Here is a 26,974-nt window from a genome sequence, read left to right as displayed (position 1 = left end):
AATTTTTATTTCCCAGTCTAACCTTCTAACATTTCTGATTTTTTAAGGAGAATTTCATTGTGTATTTGGATTTTAATTTAAAGGCTTTAGAAACATGGAGGCCACTTCGTTTTGCGAAAATTGAAAATGGGTCTCTTTTTTCTTTATTAACTGGGAATTTTTCACCAACTGGAAGAGATTTTTTATTTTTTATTTTTGGTAAAGAAGGTCTTCCAAATTTTGAGCAGAGGATTAAATTCTGTATAGTGAAGGTTGATGGGGAATTTAATGGTGTCAACTTTAAATAATATTGTAATTTAGTAGTAAAAAAGTAAATAAATATTATTTTAATAATTTTTATTCTTTATTTTTTTAATTAATAAAAGAAAATTAAAAATACAACTTTAAATAAGTTTGTAATTTAGTAATTAAAAAAATATTAGTTAACATTTTATTAATGATAAATTTAATATATTAAAATTATAATTTAAACTGATTATATTCGTGTCAGATTTGATTGATACATTAATTGACACATTTAGTTAAATGAATTAATTTCGGATTGAGCGAGTTAATCTAAATTGATACGTTTAGTTAAAAGATTAATTTGAATCAATTTCGGATTAAACATATCAGTACAAAAACTGATATATTTAGTAATCATGCTAAATGCGTTAATCTGAATTTAACTTGAATCCATTTATAATAAACCAAAAATTTACTAATTTTATAATATTTTTTTAATCATGTTATTATATCATGACCTCAATTGTTATCCCTACCTCTCATCCAATCATGAAGACTACTTTTTATATCAAACAAACTCCAAAAAATTCAATAAAAGACTATATTGAATTTTATAGCTCAACTCAACCAGTTATTGGGTTGGGTGGAAATTTTATAACTAAGAGCATGTTTGGTTTATGGAATAAGTATACGAACAAACTTCCTATTTCATTGGTTTTTTTTTTTTTTTTTTGAATTTGACAATAGCTATTTCATAGGAATAAATATGCCTTAATTTGAAGGAATAACAATTCGTTTTTAAAACTTCAGAATTCTTATTCGTATGTTTTAATATGGATAAACTTTAAAATATCATTACCATATTTAAATTTAAATTGATTATCACATATTAAGAATATGTAAATAAATATAATTTTTTATTTTTAATTAATTTTTACCAAATTTGAATATTTTTGATAAAACAAAATATTTATAAAGACTAAATTTTAATTTTAAATTAATATTTTTACCAAACATATAAATAGAAATTATTAATATTTTTTTTCCATTGTCTATTACTATGAATAGTTATTGATGGTTTTAAAGGAATAGATATTTGTATACCAAATATAATCTAAACATTCAAAAAAAAAAAAAAAAAAAACCACCATCATTCGTAGGTGCTCGGAATTTGCATAAGGTGTTAAAAGGAAGAAGATGGAGAGAACTTACGAAATGTATGTATATATATATATATATATGTGTGTGTGTGTGTGTGTGTGAGATTTAGTGATATGATTAGTTTTTAAAACTGTATTTTATTTTTTTACCTAATTATAGATAATTTGTTTATTCTAAGTATTAGTTAATAATAATTATAGTTTGTTTAAATATAGGACGGTAAACAGACTTAAATAACTAGTGATAAATTTAAATTTGATTTGAGTTTAACTCGTTTAAACTTCACTTATAAAAAAAATAAAAATAAAAAACAATCATTTAAAAAAAAATTCATAAATCTTTTTTAAGCAATAAATTAAGTTTGATATGAGAGAAAGAGAAATTATACTTATAATACCAAAATAACTAAATACCGTCTCAAATTTTTTATTTCCCAGGCAAACCTTCATGGGCAAGGACTAGAAACTTTATAATGCTTCCAAATGGAGGGACAAAAACTACTTTCCAAGTTAAATGAGTGGATTTAACTTTTTTTTTTTTTTTCTAATTTTTAAAGAGAATTTCTTGTGCATTTGGATTTTGGTTTGTAGTATCCTATTTTCCATTTTTTTCTGTTCATCATATTAACATCATTTATAACTCACAAAATGGCAAATTAGATTTCTATGTCAAAGGCTTTAGAAACATGGAGGTCAATTCTTTCTGCGGAAACTGAAAATGGGTTTTTTTTTTTTTTTTTTTTTTATTAACTGGAAATTTTTCTCCAGTTGGAAGAGATTCTATTTTTGGTAAAGAGGATCTTCATAATTTTGGGGTTTTTTTTTTTATTTTATTAACTGGGAATTTTTCTCCAGTTGGAAGAGATTCTATTTTTGGTAAAGAAGATCTTCATAATTTTGGGCAGAGGGTTCAATTCCGTACAATGGTAATGAGAAATTTAATGGTGTCATGAAGAAGAAGAATATGATGTTGGGAATTAGGATAATAGCTGTAATAGAGACGAAGAATGACTTCTAAATATAAAATGAATAAAAGAAAAATAAAGAGAGAGAAGATGAAAGTTTTTTTTTTGGTTGATAAATTTAATATTTATGAGATTGTATATAAGTTAATTTGTCAAAAAATCCCATAAGAAATTATATTATCAGAAGTGACCTTGGGCAATGTGTGTATATAGTTGAATCAGCGGTGTAAAAAGAATATTTGTATAATGGGCCTCCCAGAAAAGTATAAAAACTTGGATCTCTGATATATAGAGAAGTGCCAAAAAAGCACAAGAAACGGCGTCGACTAATCCAGACAGCTCACCCGAGACATCCGCTCAACAGCAATTTCAATCCTCTCTGACACTCCCCGATGGAAACCTGTTCCTTCTTCCCTTTATTAATTAACTATTACTCCAAGTACCATAATCCACTGTTTCACTAACCACGTCCACTTTACCAACCTACCCAATACCAATTCGCCACGTCGAAGAGCAAAGATCTTCAAGATCCGTATCACTTGATAATGACCGACGTGGCAATCTCTCATTAGCGCAATCAGCGTGGTGTGTGTGTGAACGGGGAAAAAAAAAAAAAAAAAAAAGGCGTTACAACGAAATCCACTGTACTTCACCTCCAATATGATTGCATTTGGAAATTAAAATTAAAATTTTAAAAAATAAAATAAATCTGAAAAATCTGAGGTTCATTAAAAAAGGCAGTAGCTTTCAAAAGCCAAATAAAAGAGAACAATCGGAGAGATCCAAAAGGCTCTTCTTCTGTCCATCAATCTCTGTGTTTCTCTTTTATTTTTCTGATCGATCTCAGATAAAATCTTGGAGAGAGAGAGAGAGAGAGAGAGAGAGAAAATGGCGAGCGGTGGTGGGTATGGAGACCCGAGTCAGAAGATAGACTACGTATTCAAGGTGGTGCTGATAGGGGATTCGGCGGTGGGGAAGTCTCAGATATTGGCTCGGTTCGCGAGGAACGAGTTCAGTTTGGATTCTAAAGCCACCATCGGAGTTGAGTTTCAGACTAGGACTCTTGTCATTGAGCATAAGAGCGTCAAGGCTCAGATCTGGGACACTGCTGGCCAAGAACGGTAAGTAATCACCCTCTCTCTCTCTCTGATTTGCTTTGCTAGTTTCTTGATCGGTTTTTGTTTGATTTAACTTTTTTTTTTTAATGGTTTTGAATTACTTGGAACTGTGGTAAATAGAGTTTGATACTCGCCGGGATTCTTATTTGACTTGCATCTAATTGTTCCAAGATGTTCAAAGTGTTTTTGATTTCTTTTTTTTGTAGAATGATTCATTTTAGTCCTTTGCACTTTTTTTGTTTGCTTTAATCAGTGCTTAGGAATATACTCCTCTCATTTCGGCCTTCATGATTCCATGCACTGTACAAAATAAAATTCTTGAATGCCTACCATTAGATGATCTGATCTTTCTGTGTAACATGTATTTCTGTACAAATTTTCAATATAATCTACTCCATGGTATTAGAATTATGTTGTGGTGATCGAATATTGAAGTTTCGTTTCACGTTATGATTGTGGAACAAATTTTGCTCACCTTTGTTATGATTTTGTTTCTTTTTCCTGTTTTGCCTTTGTGGGATACTTTGATCGTATATTTATATGACAACCCATTTGTTTAAGTGGCAGATCTAAGTTTTATTTATTTATTGGCTGAATGATGAAAAGTTCTCTATTAATGCATCCGAATCAGAACTTTTTTTGTTCTTTTTATTGGATATCCTTTAAAACTTTAGGCTGTTTAATTTCTCTACCATGTCATAGTTAGCTTTACATGGCAACAAGTTGATGAAGTCAATATGCTCTTCTTGTTTGGTGGGTATATAGGAGAGTTTGGCCTGTGAAATGTAATTGTCATGTAGATTTTGCTTTTTTGTTGTAAAGGTTAATTAACACCAGTAAATTAGGCTCTGCATGAATCATTTGTTCACGTGAGAAGTTAGCAGCATATTTTCTCTACTAAAGTAAGGTAGGATGTTCATTTAAGTTATGTTGGATTGCTAATTTTGGCAGACTGAAAAATTTTTTCCTAACCTTTTTTTTGGCTCATGGTTTACTACATTTTTGACGATGAGTTTGCTCTCAATCTCTACCATCAGTTTTAAGTACTTACGAGTTTGCTTCTCCTTGTATTATCTTCAAGCAGATATAGAGCGGTAACTAGTGCATACTACAGGGGTGCTGTTGGGGCAATGCTGGTTTATGACATAACAAAACGCCAGAGTTTTGATCACATACCAAGATGGCTGGAAGAGCTTCGTAGCCATGCTGACAAGAATATTGTCATCATTATGATAGGGAACAAAACTGATCTTGAGGACCAACGTGCAGTCCCCACTGAAGATGCCAAAGAATTTGCTCAGAAAGAAGGATTATTTTTCTTGGAGACATCAGCATTAGAAGCGACTAATGTTGAGAACGCCTTCTTGACTGTGCTGACGGAGATCTTCAACATTGTGAACAAGAAGAACCTATCTGCTGGTGAAAATCAGGGTAATGGAAATCCTGCATCCCTGTCTGGAAAGAAGATCCTTATCCCAGGCCCTGCACAAGAAATCCCAGCGAAGAACAAGATGTGCTGTACATCATTGTGATTTCATTGAATATGAATTCTTGATATAGGATTCTTTATTCTACTTATAATAGAAATTTTTGAGGGTTGTGGAGTTTTTTAATTTGTATATTTGTTTACATCTGCTTCAGTTTTAGTTAATGTGAGAGCTGGTGAATTGCTTGTTGTGATATGGGAGATAAAAAAACTAAAGAGGAAGCTAAGTTTCAGATCGCATATTGGTTATCTATTAATTTGTATGGTTTCTATCACATTCTCAATCAATCGTGTGAATGAATTGGAAAATCTCTGACCTTATCGTTGCATCACAATTGCAAGTCTTTGCTCTTTCATGCAAATATTATTGGTTATTATGTCGAGGGCAATGCACAAGATCCTCTTAACTGTTGTACAAATTCCCAAGGGGAAGAATCTAATAAAATATTTCATATACCAAAGGAGAAATTAAATATAAAAAAGCTCGATCAGAAAACTGGGATTTGTTTTAAGATCCCTTAAATTTCTGGATTTTGGATTGTCTTATCTGACCCCAAAAAATAAAAAAAAAATCAAAAAAAAAAAAAAGTCCACAATATTTAGGGATTTTTATTACAATCCATGCCGCATTCTTTTGCTTCTAGTAGTTCAGGTACATGGGGAAGAAAATAAGCGAGAATTCGCTGTAGATAAAATTCTCCGATTGTTGTGGTGATTTCCACAAATATTACAATGTTCACAGCATTTTTAAGAACAAACATTTTCTCCAGAAAATATTTTGTTAAAAGAAGCAATGAACAAAAAAATCCACGTGAAAAGAATACCGCTGCAGAAATCACATGGCATACAAGATGAATATCTCCCTTGTCAAAGTAACACCGACCAGAAAATTACCCATATTAAGAGTACAACATAGAAAGTTTCGATTGTCAAAATTTGTATTTAATTTAAAAATCAGTCCCCACTTTCATACTTGTCACCGTTTTCAATACCATCTATATCTTCTACTAGACCCGCCTCCAAATTTGAGGGCTCAACTTCTTTAACTGAAGACTCCTTTTCAGTTTCCATTCGTATTACAAGCCTTTCTAGCAGTTCTTGGCAGTCAATTGCAGTGACCATCACAGTCAGGCTGGCCCTTCCTTTCCAGCATCCAATGGCAATTGTTGAACCATCAATTTCGCCATCCAAGGAGGCGTTGTCATCTGCAGAAATTGGAAAAAAGTTCAGCTAAACATAAATATGCATGATCATACAGCACCGTAAAGAAAAATGCAGTTACGGTCCTCGATAGCATGATGCTCCATACCTTTCCTCAAAACTACTACACAGCATCCTGGCATTAAGTCTGATGCCTTCTTGCCAAATTCAGCATCAACAAAATCAGAATATTTGATAGATTTATATTGCAAAAGATGCTTGAAGTCTATTAGAGATGCATATAGGATCTGTTTAGTGATGTATGGAAGAATAAGTGGCAACCCTTCAGATGATATACGGAAGCAACAGGGTGCTGTGCTACCTTCTCTTGATGTTTGTCGTTCCTGTTTATATTTGAAGCAAGAGTTAGAATTGGAAATGAAACTTCTAGCAAACATGTAAGGAACGAAGTTGATCAAAGAAATTTACGAAGTTGATCAAAGAAATTTCACCTCATAATAAAGCAAGGTCGAATAAGAATCAGCCAAAACTTTTACCGCAGGGGTTATAAACCCAGAATGAAGCTTAAAGCCATAAATTTGCAGCAAATAATTCTTCGGTTTGACTTGTAACTTTCAAATTCCAAAGAACGGAATAATTTAATATTCACAAGCATTTTTTAATAGGATCGCATCCCACTATAGTTATCCTATTGTTCTCTTTTTGGTGATAATTGCATATTCATCCTTTATATTTGTGTGTTTTCTTTATTTTTTCTTTTAAAAAAAAGATAATAATAAATGTCAGGTTTATGGGTACAAGGGCCATAAACAAAACCTCAATTCTGGTCCTTGTAACTTAGACATAAAAAGGGATGATGTATCAACATTGATTCTTGATCTTTCTACAATTTCTGTTGCACAAAGTCTGCTAAAATGATAAGGATATACCTAACAATATAGTGCGAATTTTGTACTCCTCATTTTTAGTTACGTAATTTACTAACACTAAATGATGCAGATTTGGCAAGTGACAGATCTACTGATCCAAGCATGAGAATATTACTCATGCAACAGACCAGTGATGGACTATGACCATATGTAAGTGTTTCAGCAGACATGAGAGGCCACGACATGCTGAAAACAGGGAACAGATGACACAGAAACACCTAGTATGTAGGCATTCCGGAAAAGAAATCAGTTTAATGAATTGAAATACTTACAAACATTTTCAGGCCAATGGATGTTATCTTGAGCTGCTGTCCAACAGAGAAATTCAATTCAAGAACATTCTTGACTGACTTTGATATGTAGTAAATTCTCTTCACATGGTTATTGTCAAGGTTTCTTGTCACAAGGTGACCAGAGAGTGGAAAGCTATCCTTAATTCCATAAAATGTCTTTATGCTACTGATAATAGCTTCATCTTTAAAGAAAACAACAGGGTCAACCCCTCTCCACTTGCCTTGAATCTGTAACTTTCTTTTTCCTCCAGCTTTCTTCTGGTCAGTTTCCCCATCACCAGGCACTTGGGCACCCTCCACATTATGTTCTTTACATGCAGTGGAAGACTCAGGTTCCAAAGCAGCCCCACCTAGATCATTTTCTATCAAATCTGCAGCCCCATCAGGATTATTATCTATCAAATCTGCCTCCGAAGCTGCTTCTGAAAATTTTTCATCTGTACCTTCTGTTGGAATAATCTCCAAATCATTTGCATCTTCAGTAACTTGATTTTGTGTTTCCAAATGGGGCTCACTTTTACTAGAGCACAAATCATTCTCAAGCAGACATTTCGGTTTCTCCTGAATGGCTGCATGGTAAAAAACATATAAGGAATTTAAAACCATCAACTTAGCAAAACGAACACTCAACTTTCTTGAACTTCTTGAAAGTATTGAACAAAATAAATTAGATGAATAAAATAATATGAACACACCTGGCAGAGGGGCACGCTTGTGGATGACAGCAATGAAAAAGGCTCCACCATTTTGATCATGTGGCAGTATCCTCATGCAACGTTCTAGTGGAAATTCAGAAACTTCCTCATTTAATTCATCAGCTTGAATTCTTGAATCCTCTGTTGGAAGGAAGGTATCTTTAGATTCTTCAGAATTTCCATTTCCATTGTTCTCACACTCTTCTCCAAGTTCCATACGATGATTATTATCAGTTGTGCCTGTATAGCTTCTCCCTGAAGGAAACATGCTGGGAACAATTGCATTTGTCCGATATTTGGAAACATCTTTATGGGAAGATAACCAGACACCCTTGTCACGTACCTGCACATATCAAGGGTAATGGTGAAATCACACACTTAAGGGAAAGTATAAAAGCTGCCTGCGAGCATTCAATGCTTAGGCTTAACATTTTGATTAATATGTGTAAGGGTAAGCTGATGTCAAATACTTGTTGAGCGCGCAACAATAAGTTTCAAAAAATAACTAAAGAAGCACATACTTTTCTCTTTCAATTATTCTCTAATGTGTGTGTGTGTGTGTGTATATATATATATTCCAACTAATTTGATATCTTTAAAATGTATCTTCTTTTTTTGGTGAATAATTTTTAAAATGTATCATTTTTTCATTTTAGATAAGTTTATGTTCACATAAGATAAATTACACAAATAATACCTATGATATCACCTACTGGTGCAAGCAAAAGAGGATCACCACAAATAACGCACACAATTTGGAAAAGCCAAGCAACAATGCACAAAAATGTCACACCAGAAAGGACTAAACATACTCCTGAGAAAACTGGCTATATGAATAGCAAAAACTTTAAGATCAGTAGAAATTACTGCAATAAATTCAATAATAATGAGAACTAACCTTCCATCTCTTAAGACCTGGCCGCCTGACAAGATGAGGAAGCTCACTAGAGACATCTGCAAGTTCAACAGACCCTCCACATTGCTGCAAAATCTGCAGGAAATGAAACTTGTAGTCAAAAATATCTAAAAAAGATAACATTGTATAATTTGATGTAGTGCCTACATCTTTATGTAGTTTGGTTTTCATTTTAAACAATAAGTAGAACTCCCAGTCATCACACATACACTACACGTTTTAATACATTTTGCTATCCTTTTAAAGAACACTCTTCATGTGTCTTCAGCATCATATTTAAAAATATGATTATAAGTCCTCTCAAACCTAAGCAAAACTGCTTCCATGAATCATAAAAATTGAAAATCAGCATTGAATTGCATAGAGCAAAAAGACCATAACTCAGCACACTAATTAACATAAATTCACAAGAGAAAATTGATTCAATTACAGGAAAAGAATAAGGTAAGCAAATCCAGACAGAGAAAGCTTAATCAGATGGACTTAAGTTTTCATGTGTGTGTTTCTTTTTGCAAGTAGGATAACTGACATATCACCTCAGCTACCACAGCTTCATTCTCAATTGGATTCATTGAGCAGGTCGAGTACACCATTTTGCCACCAACTTTAAGCAAAGATATACCTGTAGTAATCAATATAACCTTCCCAAGTTAGTGATGCTCTCTGGAAGGCATTCAAAAGAAGAAAAATAAGCTTGTTAACTAAAATTCTAAAAGGAGAGAGAGATAGAGAGAGAGAGAGAGAGAGAACCATTTCTGAATGACCATAGTTTGGATAGGCGTACAACCAACCACTATGACAAACAATGTTAGTTTTACCCCATTAATTGGTCAATATAAAGCCTCGCAAATACATCAAAGGCTATTCTTTCCCATTAACAAAATCTTGTATATTTTTCCCGTTTGTCTTAAGGTTGGGATGTATATCTAAAAGAAATCTTTTAAAAAACCTTTGATGTATTTGTTTTTTTTATAAGACTTCCTTTTTCTACATTTGTTGTTGATTAGACCCATTTTATTAACTTCATGCTTTGATTTTGATGATGGGACAAGATGTCAGATCTCATTTCTCTCACTAAATGCATTCCAGTGGAAGTTTCAAACATCAAGAAGAAAGACCAATACGTGGCACAATTAAACTTAATAACTTCATTCAATCTTCCAGTTTAAACCATAAATATGACCAATAACTTGTAAATAGCTGAACCATGGTGACCAAGAAGGCGCATACCACCGTAAGCTTTCCATTTTACAAGATAAGTTAATTCAAATAAGAGGGTAAAAAAGGTTTTCAGGAATTTGACTACTTATTTGTTCATTTGCAAGCAATCAACTCTTAAACAAAGCAAATATACTTGAGCTTGTCCATTACAATCCTTAATCTCATATAGGCCAACTACATAAGACTACAAGTTAATAATTACTTATCAACCTGCAAAAGCCTCATAAGACAGTGTCCTACCATTCAGAAGTTCAAATAGAAAGGTTTTCTGAAGATACCTCGCATGGCTATCTGAACTTGCAGGCTATGCAACCCATTGCCCAGCCCTACATTCCTGTGTATAAGTGAAACAAATCTCATCAATCCTTTAAACAAGTTAAAAGAAAAATGGCAATCTATGAAGAGAAGCATTCTTACCATTTCCTCCAGATATCAGGTGCCTTTCGAAGGGTGCCATCTCCACTGCAAGGAACATCACATAAAACACGATCAAAGAGAAGTTGTCTAATGCTCGACTCCAATTCAGTTCCTATTCCAGAAGCATTAGAGTCATTTTTGTTTAAACGGCAGCCAGGGAAGTGCTGAGCTTCATGATTTGTCACTATCAGGTTAGCAGTGCACATTCTTTTTGTTTGGTGAATGAGAAGGTTACATCTTTGGACATCGAGATCATTTGCTACAACCTAGTCAAGGAAAAAGATAACATGGAATGGAATGACTTTCAGAAAATAAGTACCACTCTCAAAAAACAAAAAATATAAGTAGCAGAGTTACAAGAATTCAAAATCATATAAAAAAAAATAATAATAATAAAGCCACAGCCATCCTCCAATTTTAAACAGAAGAAAAGATATCACAAACAAATAAAATTCTTAAGTTAAAAAAGTGAAACAGCAAATAATTAAAAGGATGACATGCTAACCAGTCCATCAGGCAGGCATCCTGGTTTGGCAGATCGATGAATAATCTCAAGCAATTGGAATGTTTTCGAACCTGGTGCAGCACACACTGAGAAAAAAAAAGTTGCAGCAAACTGTCAGAAGCACTAAAATTCTTGTTACTTGATGCATAGTTGGTACAATAGGTAACATAACATTTATGATTTCATGAAAAAAGTACATTCTGTATCATAAGTTAGCATATACCAAAATATCACGTATTTTGATATCATATCATGAAAAATTCCTTTAGATAGATTGCATATTTCTTATCCAATTAAATTTTCTTTAGAATCTCAAAAAATTAAAAAGAAAGAGAAAAAGTAATATTATTATTCGGTTAAAAGGTATATTAAATTGCAGCTGTACAAGAATGGAGACGTAAAAATGAATAATATAAAAATAAATTGCTTACTATCAAGTACAAAATGATCGGCACATACATCAAGGAAAAGAGGAGGCACCTGCACCACAATTGTCATCAATGAGTAGATAAAAAGGTGGCAACTTATAACAAGCTATATTCCCTAAACAACCCAAAACTAGTCAAGAGACTACATGCGTATCGAAATCAAAATTTCAAGACCATCTCCATGCACTTATATAACATTCAAACTTGCAAAAATATCACTACAAAAAATCAACTGCAAAATCCAAATTTGACAGACTGTAACTTTGACCCACCATGCTGACAGCCTCCTGTCTTGTGATGTTTCCTATTTCATTTTCCAGCTTCAAGAACTCATGAAACCTGAGAAATTAATATGAAAATAAGCAATAATTGATTTATAAAAATACAAGAATTGATTAAAGTTTCAATGAGTAATTTGAATCACTTTTTTTGTTTTGGTTAATATGTAATTCGAATCACTTGGCATGCAAAGAACATTGTTATAGTGTACTGTGTACATATTGTAAGTGTTGCACTAAAATAATTCAGAAACCTACAAAACATTTTGTGTACACATTTCTCTTGTTATGGATTGCCCATAGATCTTGACTAAATGTAAATCTCAGACTGAGAACTCCAGCTCAAGGATATAATTATAAAATCTAAACCGTCTCTAATAACCTCATTTTTTTATTTTTTTATTTTTTTTTAAAACTGCTAATCTTCCATCTGCTACTAATATTGCAATATGTGAAACACGGACCGCAAAATCACCACAGGCCACCTTGGTCCTAGGCATTCTAGTCACCACTTATGCTAGTAATATCATCACATCATGTATCATTTACCTCTCAAGATTCTGGTTCTTCCTAAGCTGCATGCGAGAAAAATTTGAATGCCAAGCAAGATTCTCAGGGTACCAAGGCAACGGTCTAATAGCCTCTGGTTCATCCCCATCAGTGACCTAAACAAAGTCATTACAAATGTAAAGGAAATTGAAAGGAAAAAGAAAAGAGGTAATAAAGCATACACAACTACTAAGGAACCTCATTTTCAGTAAACAAAGTAGCTAAGATGACTTACCTCAGCTTGAAGAGAATTCATAAAGTCATTTTCTAACTGATTTCGGATGTCTTCATAGAATTGGCTACTGTAAAATCAAGTAAAGGGGAGATGAAACAGTCGATTAATGATATAGAAAAATCAAAGTGCATGATGAAATATAGAGTTAGTTTTACTTAATTAAAAAATGCATTACAAAAAAATAAAAAAATAAAAGTACTGAGAAAAGATTGACATGCAAATAAAACCAAAAACCCAACGAGGAATCCAGCAACCGAAAAAAAAAAAAAAAAAAAAAAATGTGATGCTAAACAAAATTCATTAATTATTCAAGGAAAGAGAAACAGTACTTAAAACATCAAGTATCAAAGAGAAACAGTACTTAAAACACCAAGTATCATTTTAGTCTTATTATAAAGAGTCGAACTACCCAAAAAGAAATGCTAATAAGGGCAAAGCCAAACAACAAAGCAGTCTTATACTTCTAACTCCTAGCTTCTAACTTGTAACAAAAGTCACCAATTTCGAAAATTACCTCGCATTTATCCGAAAGGCGGCGGGTAATGGTTTTCTAAGAACACCCATGAATGCATCCCACTCTTCTGAAGACACAATCCCTTGCTCCTGCATTAAAAAACGCATACCCACCATCACAAAACACTTCAAGAACACATTTTTTTCATATACCCAACAAAAGCAAGCACGAAACCCAATTGGGTAAAAACTAAAATTTTAAAAATGGTCATGCAAGTCCATGTTCATGGGAAAAACTAAACAAAGAATATATATACATATATATATATATATATAGAGCGAGAGAGAGAGAGTGTATAGACCTTGTAATATTCATCGAAGGCGGGGTTCTGAGTGGCAAAAGGCTGCCAATTTGGATTGGCTCCATTATTGTTGTTGTTGTTGTCGTTTTGGTCTGAAGAAGGATCGGACTTGGGACGCTTCCAGACATTCTCTCTGCTCTGTCGGAAATGCTTTCTCTGAGTGCGAGACCTTCCGCCTCTACCTCCGCCGCCTCCCATTTTTGCCTGCTCAAAGCTCCAACTGTCACTGATATTCAGCGGCACTCGAAAAAAGAGAAAGCGGATCGCAGTTCTCGCGGGCTGTGACCCTTTGTTGGGGCTGATGTCGGATCCTCCAGCCCATTTTTTGAGTTTGGACCGGACCCATTAGCCCAAATACAGGCCCAAATAGTTTCTATTGTCTTTCCATTTTAGTATGTGAAAAACTTCCAAAAAAGCACACCCAAAAAATCCCCAAAAAAAAAAAAAAAAAACTATAGCTAATAGAAAAATCGTGTAGAATGTGAAAAGCAATTTAAGTTATAAATGTTAGATTTATCAATTCCTGTCATAATCTTTGTGATTAGCTACACTTTTTTTCTTTTAGTAAAATATTATTATGGGATTTAGAGGGGGAATAGTTATCTTCAATTATGCTATTCATTATTAATATGTACATCATGTACATTTGACAATATTGAAAATTTTTGTCTTTTATTATTATTAATATTTTTGATTGTGCTCGCTTGCTTGGAATGATTGCTGGCATTAATTAGTGTAATTTGATATTTATGTGGACATATCTATGAAAGAATAAGTCAATCAAGAAAAAATGAATTAACATGATATGGCATGCTAATTGTTATGTATGAGCAATTAATTATTGGATTACTCATAAGATAATTTTATTAAAACGAACTGTTATTCATGGACATTAATTAAGATGGTGGGAATGTTGAATAATTAATTAATTAACCTCAAAGAAGTATGAACTACATAAGAAGAAAACAATGGAAGAAAACATGAGCTAGGCATAAACAAATGTTATCAAGAAACCATGAATCGGGCCTGTGTAACTTTATCTACTTAATTCATACTTTCTTTTCTCCTACTTTCTCCTATTCTTTTCCTCCTTTTTCATTGGGGGTATCTCTGACCGTTTCAGTACAGACAGTTAAACTTATATTCTATAGGAATTGAATGCAAGAAACACACAAGTTTTTGTGTTTGAAAATTGTTGTTGTAAGGCTCTTTATTAATGATCCTTTTTGTGTTCCTTGTCGTCATTCGAGAACAATAGCTTCATGCTTTCTTTGAATGTCATTTTGTTCATAACTTGGTTCTCTATGTTATGGTGTGCTAGAACTTAGATCATGCTTATGTAAGAAAAGTTTATATTAAAGGGGATTGATTCAAAGCAAATATTTTTGCCTAATAGTAGTGTTATAGTGTTCCTGCAAAAACAACCTAGTTGTAATATTTACATTCTTCCATTTGTAAGATAATCATAATAATTAAAATATATATATATATATAGTATGCTATAGTAACCAAGTGTTTTATCACCTAATGTGACAAATTATTTGTTATTGTTTTATTGATTGCAAAATTAATATAAACTAAATAACGAATAAGTGAACTTTAATGAAATATGTAAAATTCAGTATAAACCAATAAAATAATAATACATAATTTTGTCATATTAGTGACTAAACAATTTGGTGCTCATGATATTATCTTTTGCATAATGGGTTATTTTATTAAGAAAGATGGATTTGGAATTTGAATATCTCATTTTGGCTGCTGCTTTGGTTTTAGACTTAAATATGGTTTTATTGACTGAAATCAAATCGATATGTTAAATTTGGGTTATGTGTATTATTTCTCCTTAAGCAAATTAATTAAGGGGTGGGAAATGTGTAAAATCTCAAATTAATTGAATTAGTGAGAAATAATATAAACATATTCTAATATAGTTTTGTTTATTGGATCACTATTATTTTAATGTGAAAAAAAGCATCACCATCTGAATCTATTATTAGGTTTAATCCAATAATAAAACCACTAAAAAATACACATTTCTAGGTTAAAAGTTTCTACCTTAAATTGGGTCAAAAGCTCCATACCCCAAATTGTAGTAAAAAAAAACATTTGGAATATCTATCTATATATACATATATATATACTATTATTGTATTGAAGAGTAAAAAAAATAATAATAATAATAATAAAAATAATAATTGGTCATCTTCCACTTTGGGTGAAATGAAAATTGATATTGGGAGCTGAGCATTATCCAATTATCATAAGAATGAAAGAATGTGCACGATTATCCAAAGTAATACCAAACGCACAGATATGGGGCAAGATAGATATCCACAAACTTCGAATGTGTTCTCCACTATTAAGTGCTTTTCTTTTAGGTTTTATTTCATTTTTAAGGTGGATAAGTCAAAATCACTGACCTTTGAGTTTTGTCAAGGTAGGACTCCAATTTTCCTGTGTCAGATTTTGAATTTGGAGGGACCACTCACCCTTCATGTGTGTCCCATCTATGCAAAGATCCCACTTATTTTAACTTTAAATTTTTTTCATTTTTAATAAAAACTAAATCACTTGAATTTCATTACTAAAAAGATATACACATTAATTTCTTTATCAATACAATTTTCTACCAATTATTTAGACAATTTTTTTATATGTTTGTTAAACATCATTTCTTCCCAGTATTCTAATCTTCATTATTATTATTTTTTTTTATACAATTGTAATCCTTATTATTATACAGATATTTATAACCAAGACAATGAACCAACTTTTCTAAATAGTTTCAAGGCAAAATAAATAGATTATGGAAGATATAACATAAATACATTTTTGTATTTATAATATAATAAAAATTTTAAAATTTTAAATATTAATAATTTTTATTCGAAGAACTTAAATTTAACACTTTTCAATTTTGTTCTAATTATATTAAACCCATATTTTAGAAAATTTCTTAATTAGATCCATCTGCTTAGTTTTTATTAATTAGCTTATTTTAATTGTTAAAGATTATAATTATATTTTCATAATATTATTTGATCATAAAATATTGATTTTTAATATTTTTTTGACTATTAAATAAGTCTAATTTGGATTGAAAGATATAAAAAATAAATAAAAAAAGATTAATAATAGTTTTTCAAAAATATGACTTTGAATATAATTATGATAAAACCGATATAGGCTAAATGAAATTACCGTTTATTAATTAAATAGCTTCAAATTGCAAATTTTGTAGTGTTCTTTCCTATTAAAATCAATTGTACGCAATATATATATATATATATATAAATGTTTTTTTCTCTTTTTTCTTTTTTGGCCCTTTTTAAGTCTACCGTAGGCATTCGCAAAAGAAAATGTCCATTGTAGGCATAAAGCTTGATAAAAAATAATAATAATAAATAAATAATCAAAATGTCGCTTAGCATTAGAAACAATAAGTAGACAGCAATTGAGAGCCGTACGATGAAGGGATAGGATGAGTTTTCACTATCAGATTTCAAAAGCTGCTTTCTGGCCCTTCTGTGTCTCACTCTGTGTCAGCAACTACCGGATAAGAAGGGTACATCTATCATTTTATGGTTCCCTGCTCCTCCAATTAGGCCAATGAATAGTGGGCAAGTGGACCACCTCAATTATATTCACCTTTTGTATTTTGTATATGTTTAGATGTGGGATTTTTTTTTTTTTTTTCGTTTTTTGGGGCAAACTAAATTCAACCAAACTATAACGAAAAATTGAATCGGTTTGGTTTTGATGGGATTTAATATTTTATTTTTTAATTTTTTTAATAATTTTTAAAAATATTATTATATTTTAATTATTTAGGTTTAATATTTTTAATATAATATTATATATAATATATAGATTCAGTTGGATTTGATTTGCTTAGAATTACTTTAATCCAAAACAAAGCAAATTGATTATAGGTAAAAAAATCGAATCGAATTAATTAGGTTTGATTGATTTGTGTTCACTCGAATCACTCCTACATATGAAAAATATTGGGTATAGCTTATAATATTCAAACATTAAATTTAACAAAGTATTTTGAAGAATATTGAATAAATATATTTTTTTTGGGCTATAAAAAATCTCTAATGGCTTTGTTTATTATTAAAAAAATTAAAAATATCTTTAATGGCTTTGTTTATTATTAAATTTTTTTCCTTAGATAAATACAAAAAAAAAAAAAATCTCCATTTTATAAGCTATGTCAAGTTACTGTGACAGCCAAGTTAAAAAAAAAACAAAAACAAAACAAAAACAAAACACTATCAAGATTACCTACTTCTAAAGAATTTGTTAAACAATCTCAGTAATATATTCATTTTTATCAATTTTTATTAAAAGAAAATTAACATCAACACAGCTTCTCAATTTTATTCTTCTTCCAACCCCCAATCTCCATAGTTTCAAATCCTACAGACATCAATGGTGTTTATGGAACTTAAACCATAAATCTCTTAGCCTCGACATGGCATCCCCATCGTTCAATTACTAAACCTGCCATGGCACCATCGAATTGAGTGGATTGAGACTAGACAAAAGCAACCTTAAATAATACTACCATATCCTGTTGCTTCAAAGAGAATTAGAAGTAGAATTAGAACACCATCATATGTAGAAAGCTTTGAGCCGAGCATGGGATACTGCTTGGAGTCTTAGGTATGAGTCCAAGTAGACAGATCCAAGGTGTCTTTAGTCTGAGTACCCCTTTTTTTTTTTTTTTTTTTTTTCCTTCATTATCAAAATAAAAATAAGTCGAAGAATGAGAATGGGAAGGTTGAAAAAGAAAAAGAAAAATTTGAAACATGGACTTTCTTCAATGGAATAGTCTGATGTATGCATAAAAAGAATTATAGTTAAAGAAAGAGAAACAAAAAGAACGATGATTGAACATCAGACAGCAGTGATGGCTGCCTTTCAAAATGATGAAAAACCAAAAAAATAAAATAAAATCCCAGAAAATATGAGATAAAAATAATAAAATAAAAAATAAACCATTTGGAATTTTACATATCATTAACTAATTTTATTTTAAATAGTATTCATTGAAGAATATTTTTTTTAAAAAAATTATTTATTAATAGATATTTTACCATATAAGAATCAGCAATTTTCATTTTTCATAGGACATAAATTTTAATGGATAAAACAATTAAAGTTGCTGTAAGTTGTTAGATATACATTGTATATAATTAGTGACTATTGTATGAAAAATGAAAAATAATAAAAAATAAAAAAAATAAAAAAAGAAAATCTCAATAATAAACTTTTTAAATTGACTTGATAGAACCAGATTTTATACATATATATATATATATATTATATGGGCTATAAACAAAAAGAAATAATTATAAGAAAATAAAAGTTTAAACTTTTTTTTCTTTTAAGAAAATAAAGGTGAAATTAAAATGAACAATGGTGATTATCACTCTTTGGTTAGATGCAAATTAACATCAAAATGACAGTCAATGGGACAATTCCCAATGACATTATTATTGGCCCCAAAAACTCGGAGTTTGATAAGAAAGCAAATTTGAAGGAGGCTGCTTCTTCTCTGATATCTGAAAAACTCTTCAATCTTTCACATCAGATACAGAATCTTGGCAGGAAGACAAAGTTCCACGATTTGTGGCACCAATATGCACATGCAAAGGCCATTTATAATGGATAGAGATTGACCCTAATAGTGGCTAAAGAAACTCTAGGAAAACCCAAAAGACACTGTACTGTTGCACCAAACTGCAACAGTAACACCAAATTTTATTTTATTTTTTTGGATGAATTTACACCATGTTATTAATAAATAGAGCATCTTGTAACTTTATATCGATCAAGAAAAAAGTAATAATTTAATAGAATTATTAAAGTTTTATTTCATCATGTTTTCTATTTTTTATTTTTAAAATAGAAAATATAAAATTATTTTTATTTATTTAATAAAAATAAAAAAATTTGGTCATTGATATTTAAAAATAATTTTTAAAATTAAAAAACAGAAACTATGTTTGATCAAATAATTTTCAAAATTTTTTTAAACAATTTTCATTTTTTTTACATGTAAATTATTATTTTTTTTTCATACAAAGAATTTTATATATAATATAAAACAATAACATTCAAAAATAATATTCTTTCACACAAACAATATATATATATATACATCTTTATATAAATTAATAATTCTTTCATAGTGCATACTATCTATATAACATAATATGCATGTCTAATATTAGAGAACATACTATCTTACAAAGATATATATTGAATATGTATTTCAACAAAGCTGTATAAATAAAAACATCATATTATATTATATTACTAGACATTATCATCCAACATAAACTTGATAATAGATGTATAATTACATGTGTCTAATTACACGTACTTCGAATGAAGCATTTGCTGGGCGATGTTGATGTTGCTGGCAGGGACTATATACATATATATATATATATATATATCCTTTAATTTTATTTAAAAAATCTAGGTGAACTGACGCATCCCATCTGGACAAGTGGCATTCCACACCGGGGCAATGATCTACTGTCAAAGTCTGGTTCACGTGAACTCCATCTGTTCTCGTTTTATCTTCACCCTCTCACTGGGGGACCCCCCACAATACGACAAAACCAAAGAAATGGATGAGAGAGAGAGAAAGAGGGGTGGCAATGGAGAGAAGAGAAGAGAAGAGAAGAGAAGGAAACCTGGACTCAAAGAGCCGAGATCTGTCGAAGAAATGAGATTTGAGACCTCTATCGAGTCTGAAGTGAAAACAGATGATTTCTTTATCTTGAAAACAATTGAAAATAATTTTTTTTATATATTTTTTAATTTGTTTTCTAAATTTGTTTTTGAAAATGAATGGAGAAACAGGTATATTTTTATTTTGGAAGTTTTTTGTTTTTAAAAATAAAAAAAACTATTTTAAAATTAATTAGCCCAATAAGCCTAAGTTTTCAGAAAAACAAAAAAATAGAATTACTACGTTTTTTTTTTTTTTTTTTTGGGGTAATAATAGAATTACTACTAAGCTTAGAAAGTAAGCAAATATAGAATATCTTATAACCAAATATAGAATATCTTATCCTTTACAACAAGTTGCATTAATACTAAATTTTCGTAAAACAAGCAACCTTTACAATACAAACAAATAAATTAACATAGCCTTGGTTGGTGTACAAAATTTTTTACTAAAACAATTTAACCTTCTATTTTTCAAAAATATAATTGTGCAATTTGCTATTGAAAGTGAGTTAATATTTATATTTTATAGATATTACCGGTGCATCTAAAACTTTTTTAAGAAGAGAGATGTTACAAGATGCCAAAATAAATTCAGAGAATTAAATCTTTTTGACTATATCTTTTGGTAAATGCTACATTTTTCAACAAATAGCATTTAATAATATTTACTAAACTCTCACAACTGACTTATTTATTCGACCAACAAAAAACTTACATACAATCAGTATGTGAATGATGTGGTGCAATAGACTTTTTATAATCATACATACATCTAACAAATATTACATAAAATCTATATACTTTATTTTAACATCATATGACATTGTAAATAGTTATAAAATGTTGAGTTTGCAAATATAATATATAACAATTCAAAATGACATTGTAAATAGTTATAAAGTGTTGAGTTTACATGTATAATATATAACAATTTAAAATGGTACAGATCATGTGCTACCATTGTTGTGTGCAAGTTTTATCCATTCAAAGGGATATGAAGATAATGATGTGCAATTAATATATATTTTGCTTCAAAGTGCTAAACAACTATTTTTTGTTTTAGATATTTGTCTTTGTGTTTTCCTTTTGGAGACTGAATAGTTAATGCAGTAAAATTTGACATCATCTGCCAGAGGGGTGGGTCTCATGCCTTTTATTGTTGATAGCAGCAAATAAAGGATTTTTTTTCTCTTATGATCAAAAAACCAGATTGAAGGGATTATTTAATATTATTATTATTTTTTTGATAAAAAAGATCATCACCAAATTGGCAAAAGCATCTTGGGTGTCGCAATGTTTGACGCAGTGGACCATCACCTCCTCAACACCCACAAAAGCCTGTGGATTGAAGTCCTTTCAGTTATCCATCTCTCTCAAACTCATGGCCAATTTGGCCTTCTTGTTGCCTCCTTTTTTCATAACAAAACCCTGTAATTTGTTGACACCCATGCAGGCCCAACCAGAAGAAAAAGAATCCAAATTTTTACTCCATCCTACGCTCACACAGTAGTCAAAAAAGAGAAAAAGGCGGAAAAGTACCATTTCACATCCTCTATAGTTTTTCCATACATGCATCCAAGTAAGTATAAAAAGTCACCCTTACAATGTTCTAATATCTACCCATTCCACATATACCTCCTTACTTACATAGAGCTTCAAAAAGAACCCCCCCAAAAAACAAAAAATAGAAAAAATGTTTTATCCGTTTCTTCTTTTTCTCTTGCACATAACCATGGCTTCCGCTGCTGATCTCCGGTATGGTTATTACGCGAAGGCATGCCCGAAAGCCGAATTCATAGTCCGAGATGTCATGAAGAAGGCTTGGATCAGGGAGCAAAGGAGTGCTGCCTCGGTCATGAGGTTCCAATTTCATGATTGCTTTGTTAATGTGAGTATATATATATATACATATACAACTTTATAAAAGCCAAACGAACAAATTCTATATCTTTCTTTTGTACTTTCACTTTCTTACTAAAATATTTTCTTTTTTTTTTTTAAAAAAAGAAATTCATAACATTTAAAATCATGTTTAATTTGTAATTTTATAGGGCTGTGATGCTTCTATGTTGCTTGATGATACACCAAACATGCTTGGTGAAAAACTTTCCCTTGCAAATATAAATTCACTGAGATCTTATGAAGTTGTTGATGAAATCAAAGAAGCGTTAGAGAAGGCTTGCCCTGGAGTTGTTTCTTGCGCTGACATCATAATCATGGCCTCTAGAGATGCTGTTTACTTGGTAATATAATTCTTCACTGGCCCTTAATCTCTTTAAGTTTTATGACCAAGAAAAACTATATTAAACTTGCATTAGACTGGTCAATATTTGAGGATTTTAGCCACCTGGGTTTTGCTTGCTTTTCTATCAAATACTTCATATGTCAACTTTTCCCATTTGGTCCTTTTTTTCAAATATAAATTAATGAAAAAACTTAAAGATGATCAAATACTGAGAACTTGGCTAATATACTTTTTTTTTTTTTTTTCCCTCTAATTTTTCAAAACCAGACTGGAGGACCTTATTGGGAGGTGAAATTAGGAAGATTGGATAGCTTAACAGCAAGCCAAAAAGCTTCGGATGCAGTCATGCCGAGTCCAAGGTCCAATGCAACTTACCTGATAGACCTCTTCAGTAGATTCAATCTCTCTGTCAAAGATCTGGTTGCCCTTTCTGGGTCACATTCAATTGGCAAAGGTCGGTGTTTTTCAATCATGTTTAGGCTCTATAACCAATCAGGCACCGGTCTGCCTGACCCGGCTATCGATCCGAGGTTCAGAGAAGAGCTAAAAAAGCTATGCCCACCAGATGTAGACCAAAATGTGACAAAGGGTTTGGATGCCACACCCCTGAAGTTTGATAACCAGTATTTCAAAGACTTGGTTTCTGGAAGAGGGTTTTTGAATTCTGATCAAACACTTTTCACAACTCCACAGACTAGGGAATTTGTGATGCAGTACAGTATAAACCAAGAACTATTCTTTGACGACTTTGCGAAGGGGATGGAAAAGATGGGTGATTTGCAGAGTGATAATCCAGGGGAGATAAGAAGGAATTGCAGAGTGGCAAACCAGCACCATGGGAACACCGTGTGGGAATCTTAAAGAGATGGGACTTTGTTTGATCAAAATTGTTATAAAGAATAGAGATGGGACAGAAAATTGTTCTGCCCAAAAGGTCCTTCTGGGATTTGATGTATAGAAGATATTTAAGTAAATATATATATATATATATATATATATTGGTCGTATGGTCTCTTTTGTCATAACATGGATGCTTATGGTTGGAATATATGCAAAAGATGAGTGAAGATAACACAATATAGAAAATTCTAACTTATTTTGTCCTTCTTATTCTTATTCTTATTCTTATTATTATTATTATTATTTCTTTGACATAGTAATGTGGTCCTAGAAAGAGATAATCGCTTAAAAAACTTTTAAAATTTAATAATTTTGTTGCTATCAGTTTTATTAAGATCCAAATTGTAAATTACAACATTGAAAGTGAAAAAGGAAAATGTCCTTTTCTCAAAAATGAAGGACACTATACTACAAAGTTGCTATTGAAATCCACAGCAAGCTCGAAAATGAAGTCCTTTGCTCCCAAATTTCAATACGATAATGACAGACCTTGTACTACTGCTTTTATTACCCAAAAAAGATCTTTCGTCCTTTATTCATTTTTAACCTTTCAAAAATTAATAATTTTCCTACTCTGAAGTGAAACGACTCACCAATAAAAAGAAATTGTATTAGAACAAAATAAAATAATAATTCCGTTTCATCATTTACCCAGCTACGACCGTAGAGTTTATATGAAGATCATTTTTGGCAACCGTAATCACTAGTTGGTTAATGATTACTCCTCAATGATTATGGTTTTTATTGGTAAAATCCTCAATGATTATGTCTGTGAGTAAGAAAGAAATCTATGCTCGTAATAATTGTTCAGATTTTTTTAATATTTTTTTTTAGCTTTTCAAAAAATAAACACTATTTAGCCAATACAATGTTTGAAAATCTTTTTATTCTTTGCGAAAATTTTTGTTTCTATTTTTAAGCAATCGATTTTACAAAAAAATTTATTTGACTTGAACATAAAATTTTTTTCAAATTTATCAGATATTTTTCAATTTCTTCACCGCTTATACCAACAGGGATGAAGTGAAAACATAAAAAGCAAACAAAATCTATATTGTTGACTACCATAGAAAACATAAAGATTGAAAAAAAAACTGCTTTAATCTATATCTATAACAACCCCAAACTATATCGCAGTAAAACTCATAAGATCAAAACACCAAAATTGCACATTAGAGACTTCAGCAGATACCAAAATTGCATAACATGGGCTCAAGCAGATGGCTTGGTGGCACCAGAAAGTCTGGATCTCCTCTTTGCTAAGCTCTCACTACGGCGTTCACGCTGCTCCTTCAATCGCAGTGCAAGGAGCTTTTGATACTCAACAGCCTCAGCCTTAGCCTTTGCAACCCTCTTCTTCTTCTCTGCAATCCTTGCTCGTTTCCTTTGCAAAGTCAATGGAGTAACCAGCCTTTGGATTTTAGGAGCTTTACTGCACTTCTTTCCTGGTAAAAGAAATAGATATAAATATTACCCACTAATTCGAAATAAGCTAAAACTTAGAAATTATCTTGTTGACCTAAACAAGAAAGTTTAAGATCACATCAACTAACCAGATTTGGTTGTGAAGGTTCTGCGATATGTGTTAACATACTTCCGAACATCGTCATTCTTGGAAAGAGCAAACAACTTCCGTATGTTCGAAGCCCTTTTTGGACCTCTCATTTTTGGTTTCTCAATATCAGTCAATCCAGGAAGATCATTCTCCCCTGTCTTCACAATAACCAAGTTTAGAACAGAGAGATCTGGACTAACAATGCATCCGCGCACAGACTTCCTTCTCCTCTCACCATTCCTCCTGCCATATCCACGGAAGCAAGGAGTTCCTAATCAAACAAAATTTCCATCAATTAACTTTGTATATGAGATGCAAAACTAAGACTGGCAGGACATCTATAAACCTCTCTGTAACAAAAGACGAACGCGGCCTGGGGTTAACACTCCTTGCTTCATTGGAAAACCCTGCTTGTCACAGCCTCCCATGATTTTAAATACATAACCCTTGAATTCCTGTCACAAACCCAAAACATCATAATTATTTCATCAAAAGGCTACTGAATCTTAAAATCACAAAGTGTCTCAAATATATAATACCAATTTTATACCTCTCCCAATGCATCTCCACTAATTTCTTGTGAGATTCTCTTGTCCCAAAATACTCGGCTGCATTGTAAATGATGAAGTGAGAACTTTAAAGATTCTAATTTACAAAATAAAATTTATGAAACATTTGAGAGTGCATTAAATTGTTTTCCAACCATGTCAAGATTAGTCAGTGGAGAAATAATATCAATACAATTACACTAACGCACTCTAGTGTGAAACAAGCAATGATCACTCATCAAATAGCAGAATTAATAAAAAGATAAACAAGCAGGCTAAAAAATTTGTAGAAATGAATTTTCTTCTAGCTTTATTTCAACCTACCCATGGCTCCTCATATTGCACAAACTTCAAAATATGCATTGCTGATCATAATCTTAATTTTCAACTGAGGTCCCAAAATTATGAAAAATACACAAATTAAACCCCCGGTCTCCTCCCCTTTCCGCTTTGAAGATAAACAAAATAACAAAAACGCTTCCAACCAAACATTGAAAGTTCAATACACAATTACACCACAAAAAACAAACCACCATCCCGGAAAACACCTACAAACTAAGAAGAATTCAAGTCCCACCTTCCTCGATATCAATCAAACAGCTTCTAAACACAAATAAATAAAAATGAAACAAAATTATGGCCAATTACCAAAATTCTTTCAAGTCCCATATACCTAAATTTATGACTAAGTTCACAAAAACTCATCAAAGCTTATCTCAGTACTCACCCAAAAAAAAATAAAAATAAAAAAATAAATAAAAAAAAAATTCAAAATTTCACTGCACCAAATCAACAAAGAGCAAGAGCGCAAAGTAAAAAACGAATACAGATATAGATTTTCTACTCTTTTTTTTTTTTTTTCCATAGAAGAAAGAAGTTATACGTACAGTTTGGAATCATCGTCGATCTCAAGCTTCTTTTGGCACCCAGTTCTTGGATACGCAATATTGAACTGAAACCAAAACGCAGAAACACAAAAAAGGCCTACAGTTAGTTCACGAAGAATAGCCAAAGGTTCGATAATGTAAGAGCGATTATGTAAACCATTTTTACACACCTTCATCTTTTGGCAGCGATACAGAGAAGCTCTTCTGCTCTTCCTCTGGTCTTTTTTTTGGGGGGGGGGGGGGGGGGGGGGGGGTGTTTTGACTGTTAGGGTTTTAGAGCCCGGGAAAGAGCGCCTTATATATCCAGCTGTGCCGACTTAAGGCCTGGATTTTTGAAGGCCCAAATTGTTTTTTATAATAAACATATAAAATTTAATAAGAGAAATATAAGATTTTTAATTTTCTAAGAATTTAAAAAAGAATTGTAAACTTATAATATTTTTTTTGTTTTTTTAATTCTTAATAGAATTCTATAATAGTTTCATTTAATTATTTATGACAATAACTATGCCAATTATTTTATTTATTTATTTTCTATGTTAACTCCAATCCAATTATTTTATTTATTTATTTTTTATTTATCTAATTTTGGAATCAAAATTTTGAAATACCCTTTAAAGTAGATCGAAGAGACTGCAGTTTGAGGATAGTATAGCAGTTGACATAATAGTACTAGCCAAATAA

General features: G+C 31.3%; 4 protein-coding genes across 4 annotated transcripts; 2 read left to right on the top strand and 2 right to left on the bottom strand.

The window, feature by feature from the left end:
- Positions 1–3,003: 3,003 nt before the first annotated feature.
- Positions 3,004–5,283, top strand: LOC107425312 (ras-related protein Rab11D). Its single transcript, XM_016035292.4, has 2 exons — positions 3,004–3,471; positions 4,553–5,283. Exons 1-2 carry the CDS (start codon positions 3,239–3,241, stop codon positions 4,998–5,000), a joined length of 681 nt encoding a protein of 226 aa, XP_015890778.1. The 5' UTR covers positions 3,004–3,238; the 3' UTR covers positions 5,001–5,283.
- Positions 5,284–5,611: 328 nt separating this feature from the next.
- LOC107425311 (uncharacterized) lies at positions 5,612–13,658 on the bottom strand. Its single transcript, XM_016035290.4, has 15 exons — positions 13,397–13,658; positions 13,096–13,184; positions 12,582–12,648; positions 12,347–12,462; positions 11,792–11,858; positions 11,523–11,571; positions 11,092–11,177; positions 10,587–10,852; positions 10,448–10,503; positions 9,485–9,570; positions 8,931–9,023; positions 8,033–8,375; positions 7,317–7,906; positions 6,264–6,498; positions 5,612–6,159 (listed from the first exon to the last, which is right to left on the bottom strand). The coding sequence occupies exons 1-15, from the start codon at positions 13,592–13,594 to the stop codon at positions 5,909–5,911; spliced, it is 2,592 nt and encodes an 863-aa protein (XP_015890776.2). The 5' UTR covers positions 13,595–13,658; the 3' UTR covers positions 5,612–5,908.
- Positions 13,659–21,522: 7,864 nt separating this feature from the next.
- Positions 21,523–23,512, top strand: LOC107425304 (peroxidase 17). Its single transcript, XM_016035283.4, has 3 exons — positions 21,523–22,043; positions 22,207–22,398; positions 22,668–23,512. Exons 1-3 carry the CDS (start codon positions 21,849–21,851, stop codon positions 23,259–23,261), a joined length of 981 nt encoding a protein of 326 aa, XP_015890769.2. The 5' UTR covers positions 21,523–21,848; the 3' UTR covers positions 23,262–23,512.
- Positions 23,513–24,324: 812 nt separating this feature from the next.
- Positions 24,325–26,540, bottom strand: LOC107425284 (small ribosomal subunit protein eS6). The gene is made up of 6 exons (XM_048479733.2): positions 26,461–26,540; positions 26,291–26,355; positions 25,406–25,463; positions 25,202–25,310; positions 24,854–25,126; positions 24,325–24,745 (listed from the first exon to the last, which is right to left on the bottom strand). Exons 1-6 carry the CDS (start codon positions 26,464–26,466, stop codon positions 24,513–24,515), a joined length of 744 nt encoding a protein of 247 aa, XP_048335690.1. The 5' UTR covers positions 26,467–26,540; the 3' UTR covers positions 24,325–24,512.
- Between the last annotated feature and the right edge of the window lie 434 nt (positions 26,541–26,974).

Source organism: Ziziphus jujuba, chromosome 7 (genome assembly GCF_031755915.1).
Source record: "Ziziphus jujuba cultivar Dongzao chromosome 7, ASM3175591v1".
NCBI lineage: Eukaryota > Viridiplantae > Streptophyta > Magnoliopsida > Rosales > Rhamnaceae > Ziziphus > Ziziphus jujuba.
This window is presented reverse-complemented; position numbering and strand designations above follow the sequence as displayed.

What these genes read in the sequence shown, in the direction of transcription:
- LOC107425284 (XM_048479733.2), bottom strand. An exon ending in ATCGACGATGATTCCAAACT is followed by an intron (nt 25,464 to 26,290) that starts GTACGTATAACT and finishes TTTACAATGCAG; the next exon opens with CCGAGTATTTTGGGACAAGA. An exon ending in AACCTTCACAACCAAATCTG is followed by an intron (nt 24,746 to 24,853) that starts GTTAGTTGATGT and finishes TTCTTTTACCAG; the next exon opens with GAAAGAAGTGCAGTAAAGCT.
- LOC107425312 (XM_016035292.4), top strand. Translation starts at nt 3,239, where the DNA reads ATGGCGAGCGGTGGTGGGTATGGAGACCCGAGTCAGAAGATAGACTAC. An exon ending in GACACTGCTGGCCAAGAACG is followed by an intron (nt 3,472 to 4,552) that starts GTAAGTAATCAC and finishes ATCTTCAAGCAG; the next exon opens with ATATAGAGCGGTAACTAGTG.
- LOC107425304 (XM_016035283.4), top strand. Translation starts at nt 21,849, where the DNA reads ATGTTTTATCCGTTTCTTCTTTTTCTCTTGCACATAACCATGGCTTCC. An exon ending in TTCATGATTGCTTTGTTAAT is followed by an intron (nt 22,044 to 22,206) that starts GTGAGTATATAT and finishes GTAATTTTATAG; the next exon opens with GGCTGTGATGCTTCTATGTT. An exon ending in CTAGAGATGCTGTTTACTTG is followed by an intron (nt 22,399 to 22,667) that starts GTAATATAATTC and finishes TTTCAAAACCAG; the next exon opens with ACTGGAGGACCTTATTGGGA.
- LOC107425311 (XM_016035290.4), bottom strand. Translation starts at nt 13,594, where the DNA reads ATGGGAGGCGGCGGAGGTAGAGGCGGAAGGTCTCGCACTCAGAGAAAG. An exon ending in AAGAACCAGAATCTTGAGAG is followed by an intron (nt 11,859 to 12,346) that starts GTAAATGATACA and finishes TTAATTTCTCAG; the next exon opens with GTTTCATGAGTTCTTGAAGC. An exon ending in CAGGTCTTAAGAGATGGAAG is followed by an intron (nt 8,376 to 8,930) that starts GTTAGTTCTCAT and finishes TGATATGTGCAG; the next exon opens with GTACGTGACAAGGGTGTCTG.